Source organism: Elephantulus edwardii, unplaced genomic scaffold (genome assembly GCF_000299155.1).
Source record: "Elephantulus edwardii isolate Elephantulus edwardi_28Jun2011 unplaced genomic scaffold, EleEdw1.0 scaffold00043, whole genome shotgun sequence".
NCBI lineage: Eukaryota > Metazoa > Chordata > Mammalia > Macroscelidea > Macroscelididae > Elephantulus > Elephantulus edwardii.
Genome location: NW_006399793.1, coordinates 6,335,313 through 6,344,650, shown reverse-complemented (window position 1 = coordinate 6,344,650; position 9,338 = coordinate 6,335,313). Strand labels below are relative to the sequence as shown.

At 39.0% G+C, this 9,338-nt stretch overlaps 1 protein-coding gene across 1 annotated transcript in view; it reads right to left on the bottom strand.

Annotated features, from left to right (window-relative positions):
• Positions 1-9,338, bottom strand: part of GPR98 (G protein-coupled receptor 98) — a 1,036,968-nt gene that overhangs the window by 836,587 nt on the left and 191,043 nt on the right. Inside the window, exon 23 of the mRNA XM_006885387.1 lies at positions 4,350-4,479. Within this exon, the coding sequence (XP_006885449.1) occupies positions 4,350-4,479 (130 nt within the window). The remainder of the gene's footprint in view (positions 1-4,349; positions 4,480-9,338) is intronic.

Genomic DNA, 9,338 nt, shown 5'->3' with positions numbered 1-9,338 from the left:
AATATTATTCAAAATGAGTGACTCTGGAGGACATTATGCTGAGTGAAGTATCTCAGTCACAAAAGGACAAATACTGCATGGTGCCACTGTTGTAAAACAGCATTGACCTTGGGGTTGGGGAGAGACTGAGAAAGATGGGTTCAATAATGTATACCGCATAGTCCAGATTTATGCTGCCAACTTCTCTGGTTCAAATCTACAAGTAGTTCAATGGGAGAAAGACATGCAGTCTCTTCTCATTTGGTCTATTGCCTTGGGAATCAAAAGAAAGGTAAGCAATCAGTCAGTTCTGACTTAATAGAATTTAGCAGTTTCTAGTCACATAGTTCATACGTTGTTGCTGTGTGTTCTGTTAAGTTGGAACGGACTCTTAGCTAAGCCTCCAACTGGTTTGCAGACAGAGGAAACTGCACAGGAGGAAAAATGTACATCCTTCTGTCTGGAGCAGCTCATGGGTTCAAACCATGTGCCTTTAGGATTGCAGCTCAGCTTCTAACCACTAAGAAGAAAAAAAAACTAAAACACCAAAACCACTGGCCAAAAGGCAGAATCATGATAGATGGAGAAAAGGTTGCAATTGTTAATGATTTCATCTTACTTAGATCCACCAGAAGTCAGGAAGTAAAAAACAAATTGTTGTTGCTGTTGTTGTTAAGTGCCATCAAGTCGTTTACGACTCATAGCAACCCTATGTACAACAGCCCTAAACCCTGCTCTATCCTGTGTAAATCTTATTATCTCGGACACACTTAACCCCATTATTCCAGTCACTGAATCAATCCATCTAATTGAGGGTCTTCCTCTTCTGCGCTGTCCCTCTAACCTCCCAAGCATGATGTCCTTCTCCAAGAACTGGTCCTGCCTTGCAACATGTCCAGACAAATCTTCAGAATCCTTGCCTCCAAGGAACAGCCCGGTCTCACTCTCTCTAGGACGAACTTGTTTGTTCTTCTAGCAGTCCATGATATATTCAACACTTTTCTCCAGTACCACAGCTCAAAGGCATCAATTCTCCTTCTGTCATCCCTAGTCATTGTGCAGCTTTCTGATGCATAGCAAGTAACTGCAAAGACTATGGCCGGAATCAAGCCCACCTTATTCTCCACACTGACAATATTGCTCTTCAGCACTTTGGAGAGGTATCAGCAGACTTCCTCAATGTAATACATCATTTCATTTCCTGGCTGTTGATACCAAAAGTGTTGACTATGGAGCCAAGCATAACTAAAGCATAACAATCTCAATCTCTTCATCGTCCATCTTGATGCTGCGAATTGGCCCAGTGATGAGGATCTTTGTTTTCTTGATGTTGAACTTTAATCCATATTCAAGGCTGCAGTCCTTGACGTTCTGCAGCAAGCACTTTAGGTCCTCCTCAGTCTCAGCAAGCAGGGTTGTGTCATCTGCATAACGCAGATTGTTAATGAGTCTTCCTTTAATCCTGATGCCACATTTCTCCCCAGAGAGCCCACAAGCATCTAGAAAAGCTGCTATCCAAGACTCCCTACTTTTCCTAGCATGATGTCTTTTTCTGAGAAATGATCCTTCCTGACAACATGTTTGTTCAAAATATGTGAAATAAAGTTTCACCATCCTTAACTCTCAGGAATACCTCAGTTGTGCTTTCTCTAAGACAAATGTGTTTATTCTTTTGGCAGCCCATGGAACGAATATTCAATACTCTTTTCTAACACCACAACTCAAGGACATCAAGTCTTTTTCTGTCGTCTGTATTCACAGTCCAACTTTCAGATGCATAACAAGTAACTGAAAATGCCATGGCTTAGATCAGGTGCACCGTAGTCCTTATATGGACACTATTGTTCTTCAGCACTTTGGAGTGAGTAGTCATTGACTGAAGGTTTTCCCAATTCAACATGTCATTTGGTCTCCTGTCTGCTGGTACTAAGGACCTTGTTGATTGTGGATCCAAGAAAGATGAAATTGTTGACAATTTCAAACTTTTCTCCATCTCTCATGATGTAGTCTATTGGTCAAGTGGTGAAGAATTTTGTTTTCTTGATGCTGAGAGGCAATCCATTTGGAAAGTTAAAGTCTTTGACCTTCTGAAACAAGCCAGACTTACTTCTTGTATCATCTACATAAAGCAGGTTGTTGATGAGTCTTCTTCCCATCCTGATGTCACATTCTTCTTCATAAAGTCCAACTTCCTGAGTGATTTGTTCAGCATTTGAATTGAACAGGTAAGGTGGGAAGACAGAGTTGTGATATACATCATTCTTGATATTAAGCCATGCAGTATTCCCTCGGTCTCTTCTGAAAATAGCTTCTTCAGTGAAGTATAAGTTGCCCATAAGGACAACTGAGTGTTAGGGGAAGTCTATTCTTATCAATGTTATCTTAATTTGTTGGTCTTAATTAGAGGATTGGACAGTTTTGTCATCTTGACAGGCTTACACTGAGCAAGTCCAGAAGCAAAAAGCATTAGTCTATCTACCACCAAGAAAGAAACAGCAGAAACTACAATGTACTTTAGGCCCATGGCTCTTGTTCAATATAATCAAATACACTGAAAGGTGACAGTGATACCAGCAGACAATCGGAGTCTGAGAGTAGACAGTCTAACTACAACTCCTACTTCACAGAGGTGAGGACTTTGCCCTATTTACTAATGGAGCAGGGTGAAGCCATAATTGGCAGAACTTAAATTATAACGTCTTAACATCTGCCCAGAGCTCTGAGGCAGGGCCCCGAGCACAGGCTAAAGTCAAAATGAGGCCTGCCTGTGAACTCACCTGTGAAAAAGCTGTCCTGACTGTAGACTTAAATCCTGAGTGTTTCCAGTCTGAATTATAATATTTTGGTTTCCTAATTAACCTCATACTCAGAATACTGTCTGTGAGTTCTGAACGGTCAATGAAACAAATTAGCAAACAATAGCAGACACATACTTAGAGCTTTTGGAGGGATAGTTGGCATTTAAATCAACAGTATGAGATGAGAGAGGAACATCTGATGTTAAAGGGATTGCAGCACAGCTTCTTATCACTCGGCCCACAGGGCTCTCGTCATCTGATGTTAAAGGAGTCAGCTTTGTGCTGCTGATATTTTGACAAGGACCTTTTTCCCCCCTTTGCGGAATGAGTAGAGTTAAGGTGCCATTCCCTCACATGAGCCTCATTATTATGCTACCAATGTTCTTTGGCAAACATAATGCATAGCATATGCCCCATGGTCCTCAAGCCAACCCACAGCTGACCCTCCAGTGGTTTTTCAAAGACATTTAATATTACAAGAGGAGACTGCTCATCTTTCTCCCATAGAGCAGTTGGTGTATTCAAACTCCATGCTTTTGGGTTGACAATGCTGGCACAACACAGTACCTTACCAAGAGGCCACCACACAGCTCTGTGTGTGTCTGTGTATCTGTGTCTAACTGTCTTTGTGAGTCTCTCTGTCTCTCTCTCTCTCTCTCTCCATACACACACACACACACCCCTTTCAGGATCAAGAACAAAGAAATACATATGATATTATATATATATATATATACACACACACACACACACACATATACATATATATATATACATATAATTATATAAGAATTCAATATACACACACACCCACACATACATATGTTTGGTTTTGTTTGTTATTTTCATCAATTCAGAAATAGCCCAGGGTTGAAACTCCAGTAGGTTTTCAGAGGCAGTAAATTGCACCAGAAGAGACTGCGCATACTTCAGTAGAGCAGCCGGTGGATTGAACTGCATGCCTTGGTGACTGCAGCACAGTTTCTAACCACTAGGCCTGCTGTTTTTAGACGTCATTGAGTCAGGTATGAATCACAACAACCCTACAAACAGACCTTAACCCTGTCCCCTTCTCTACCATCCTCATCATCTCTGACCCACTTGAGCCCATTGCTGCAGTCATGGTCAATCCAGCTCTTTGAGGGTCTTCCTCTATTTCATTGATTCTAATAACTTTTTCTATAATTATATCTACTTTTTAAAGAGATAAATAAATAAGAAATAAAACAGGGGGAAAATCATGTCATAAAAATAGAGAAACGAATTCAGAATTAACCAAACCTCACAGCAAAATAAACTTATAAATATTACTGTATAAAACTATTACTAAGAAGCTTTGTAGGAGACATTATTTTTACCAATAAGAGGACCATCAATTATAAAGTTTTCAATATAATTCTAATAAAATTATTAATCCTCAAGCTAATTTCTCCAAAAATTAGTCATTCAATCATTTGAAAAAGGGCAGAGAAGGAAAAGGGTAATGTAAGGAACATATTTCTCCAATAGGATTTATTGTCATTACAGCCAGTGGGAAAACAAATATTTCAAAATGTGAATTATCAATCTTACCTCCTCCCTCTGAGTTTAGTAACTCAACTTTAAAAGATTTTTCCAGTTCTGGGATAGAATTATCTGTGATATTTACAGAAACGTACTTAAATCTTTCTCCTGGTTGAAATTCTAGTGTACCAGCAGCACTCTGAAACAGAAATAAAATATTTTCCCACTAAATTATTATTAATCTGCATATGAATTGATAGGGTGAAAATATTTGCTACATTCCAAATTGTTATCCACCTAAACAGAAGAACATAATTAAAAATAAAAGTAAACACATTACTAGATATTCAAGGTTTTCTTTTTTGTTTTGGTTTTTTTTTTTTTTTGCAAGGCTTTCTATATGCAAGTTAAATGTTCTGCGACTATATAAATTGGAAGGATTTTTGTTTTTCTTTTTTAAATTATTGGCTTGTATATAATTATTCGCATATATCATATATCATTCACATAAATTGTGTTTAACACACTCACTCATATACATTGTTTTACATAATAATTATTGACCCATACCTTTTATGACCCCATCTCACCAAATTCCCTCTGCACCTTACATATTCCTTTACCCTCTGTCATCCCACAAATCTTTGTTGTCTCAGTGATTTTTTTACACCTCCCCTATTTTCTCCTCAGTTTTACTGCTCTCCTTTTGAACAGTGCCCTTTTGAACAGTTACATATATCCTGTTGTTACTTGATAAATCTAATAGTTGCATTGTCCTCTGTCAATCATTCTCAGGTTGATCCTCACTTGTTCTTGTCCTTTTAAGGGTCCAGGGTCAGCTATGGGTTAGTTCCAAGTCTATGATCCTTAACAACAACTATTACCATTTTCATTTCAGATGGTTGTACTGCGATAATATCTCATTTCTTACTCATTTTATTTCTCTTTTGGCTTTTGTTAAGTTTGCCAACGGTTTGTCCATTTACTATATCCTTTCAAAGACCCAGTTCCTGGTCTTTTTGATTGTTTCAATTGTTTTTCTGTCCTCTCTTCAATTTATTTCAGCCCCTTATTTGTAATTTTTTTTATTCTAGACATTGTGACATTAGCTCATTGTTCTTATTTGTTGGAGATGTTTAGTTAAGCAATTTGTTATATCTCTCTACTTCAATGTGTTTGCTTATTACTATGCACTAATCTCTAACAACTGCTTTTGCTGTATCCCAAAGGTTTTGAGAGGATGTATTTTCATACTCATCTGTTTCAAAGAAGTTTTTTTATTTCTTCTGTAAGCCAGTAGTGATCAAGCAAGGTGTTAGTTAGCTTCCACACAAGCAAGTAAGAACAGGATATGTATATTCTTTTCCCTTGACTTATCTTAGTATGTGTTAGTTGATTCTGCTCATGGTTAACCTGTCAATTTAACATACTGCAGTTAACTTTCACTCTGGAAGACAGTTGGTGTTTTCTCAAAAGGCTGAACATAGAAATTCCATATGACCCAGCTATTCCACTGCTTGAATATACCGCGAGAAAATTAGAAATGAGACAAAAATGAAGATTTGTACCCCAATGTTCATAGCAGTGTTATTCACCATTGAAAGAACATGGAAACAGCGCAAATGTCTAACCACAATAGCCTGGATTGAGAAATTGTGGTACATTCACATAATGGAATATTATATAACGTGCATGAGCAATGATGTCAAAAATTACATAATTACATATTTCAAGAGGGACTGGAGCACATTATGGTAAGTGAATTAACTAACCTCCATAAGGATAAATAGTGTATAAGTGTAGAATAGTGTAGAAATAGAAAGATAGCTGGTAAAACAGTTATGAGAATCCAAGGTGGGTGGGCAGGAGCAAAGGGGAGAGGAGGGGCAGGGGATTAACCACAGGGTCATATAATTTGATAGCTAGAGGGAGTGGTTAAGTAAAGAAAATGGGAGAGATCCAGTGTGGAAAATTATATATATAAACTTTGTAAGCAGCAAGTATAAAATAAAAATTTATTAAAAACCAAACAAACAGCACACTGTGGTTAACATTCAAATTTCTGTGATTCTGAAAGCTCAGACTGGAGGAAGATTCATCAGCAATCTGCATATGCAGATGACACAACCCCGCTTGCTGAAGCTGAGGAAGACCTGAAAAGACTGCAGCCTTCAGTATGGATTGAGGCTCAATATCAAGAAAACCAAGATTCTCACCACTGGGTCAACTGGCAACATCATGATGGATAGTGAAAAGATTGAGACTGTTAACAGCTTTAGTTTGCTTGGCTTCACAGTCAACACGCTTGGTACCAGAAGCCAAGAAATTAAAAGATGTATTGTGATGGGAAAGTTTGCTGTTGGAGACCTCTCCAAAGTACTGAAGTGCAATGATGTCACTCTGGAGACTAAGGTGTGCCTGATACAGGCCATTATCTTTGCAATCACTTGCTATGCGTCAGAGAGATGGACAATGACTAGGGATGATAGAAAGGGAATTTATGCCTTTGAGCTGTGGTTTTGGAGAAGAGTATTGAATATACCACAAACTGCTAAGAAAATGAACAGGTTCAGCCTAGAGAGGGTTAAACCATGCTGCTCCTTGGAGGCAAGGATACGGAAACTTTGACATAGTTTGGACATGTTGCAAGGAGGAACCATTGGTTGCAGAGGGACAACATGCTTGGGAGGGTGAAGGAACAGCACAGGAGAGGAAGACCTTCTATGAGGTGGACTGATTCAGTGACTGGGTAATTGGGTTAGGTGTGTCAGAGACACAGAGATTGGCACAGCATAGAGCAGGGTTTAGGGCTGTTGTACATAGAGTCACTAAAAGTCGCAGGCAACTCAATGGCAAACAACAACATGACACTGGTGTTTCAATTGGTATTTAAAAACAGCCAGTAGAGTTATTCATAGTGGCAGGTTTCGGTGGAGCCTCCAGGCTAAGAAATACTAAGAAGCAGGACTAGCCATCCCACTCTAAAATAATGAGACCTTAAGAATCCATAAATAACACGGAAGGATTATCTGGCATGGTGCTGGAAGATGAGTCAAACAGGTTGGAAAGCACTCAAAATGGGACTAGGGAAGCGCTGCCTCCTCAAAAGCAGGTCTGCCATATACCTTAATAACATGGATGGAGATGAGCTTTAACTCTGTGAAGGACCTTCACTTGATGACATAGCAAGACTAGAAATGAAGATTAAAAGCTACAAACATCCATAAAAATTGGATCATAAAATGTATGAAGTATGAATCTAGGAAATTTAGAAGTTGTTAAAAATTAATGGAAACCTAAAGATTGACATCCAAGGCATTAGTCAGCTGACAAAACTGGTGTTGGCCATTGTGACTCAAAAAAAAAAATCACATCTTCTACTAGGCCAGGAACAACAAATTGAAAAAAAATAGTATCTACATTTACTATCAAAAAAGAACATTTCGAGATCTATCCTGAAATACAATGCTAGAAGATAGAGGATATTATTCATATCCATAAAAAGAAGACTTGTTACTGCCTCTATTATTGTAATAAACAAAACCAACTACTAAAGCCAATGAGGAAGAAATTGAGGACTTCTATGAACTTCTGTAGTGGAAAACTGATTAAATATGCAATGGATATGCGTTAGTAATAAATGGTGACTGGAATGCAAATGTTAGACACAAAGAAGAAATAACTTTCAAGAAATTGTTGTTTTTGTTGTTGTTAGGTGCCATTGAGTCAAATATGACTCATAGCAACCCTATGAACAAAAGATCTGAACCCAGTTCTATCTGGAGCCATCCTCACACTTCCTGACACACAAGAGCCCATTGCAGCAGTCACCGTGTCAATTCACCTGGTTGAGGGTCTTCCTCTCCTTCACTGACCCTCCACCCTTCTCAGCATCATGTCCTTCTCCAAGGAATAGCACCTCCTAGAAACATGTATACGGTATGTGAGGCAAAGCTCAATCTTTCTTACCTCCAAAGAGCACTCTGGCTGCACCCTCACCAAGACTTGGCTGTTTGTTCTCTTGGCCATCCATGGGATGTGCAGTGATCGTCTCCAACACCACAGCTCAAAGGCTTCATGTTGTTGTGGGTTTTTTTCTGTCATCCTCATTTATTGTCCAGCTCTCAGATACATAGCAAGTAATTGTAAAGACTATGGCCTGAATCAGATGCACCTTAGTTTTCAACCTGAAATCACTACTCAATACTTTTGAAAGGTTCCTAACTACATATTTTCCCAGTGCAAATGCAACTCCTTATTTCCTGAGGGTGTTAATTGTGGATCCAAGCAAGATGAAGCTGTTGACAGTTTCAATCTCCTCTCCATCCATCATGACACTGCCTATCGGTCCAGTGGTAAGATTCTTTGTTTTCCTGACACTGAGATGCAATCTAAATTGCAGACAGCATTCTTTGATCTTCTGCAACAAGTGCTTCAAGTTCTCAATTTCAGCAAGCAAGGTTATATCATCCACATAACACAGGTTATTGATGAGTCTCCCTCCAATCCTGAAGCCACATTCCTCCTCATAGAGTCCAGCTTCTTGGATAATTTGCTCAGCATACAGATTGAGTAAGTATGGAAAGAGAATAAAATGCTGACACACTCCCTTCTCAATTCCAAACCATACAGTGCTCCCCTGCTCCATTCTGGCTAAAAGTAAGATATATCAGAAGAATGCCTTTGTGTGATTTATTTATTACATGAAGGCATTTGTGTGGATCATGACAAGTTTTGGCAGACACTGAGAAGAATGGGAATCTCAGAGCACTTGATTGTGCTCATGAGGAACATAAACCTGGACCAGGAGGCTGTTGTATAAACGGAGCAGGAGAGTACTACATGGTTTAACCAAGAATTAGGTAGGTTGAAAATAAGGCTGTAGTGATATAAAAATTCCAGGATGACATCAAGGACTTCACTCATGAAGAAAACAAAAAATTAGTGATCTTTATGAGATGGATTGATTTGGTGACTGGGGTAATCGGGATGGGTGTGTCAGAGGCAGTGCGGTTGGCGCAGGATAGAGCAGGGTTTAGGGCTGTTGTGCATAGGGTC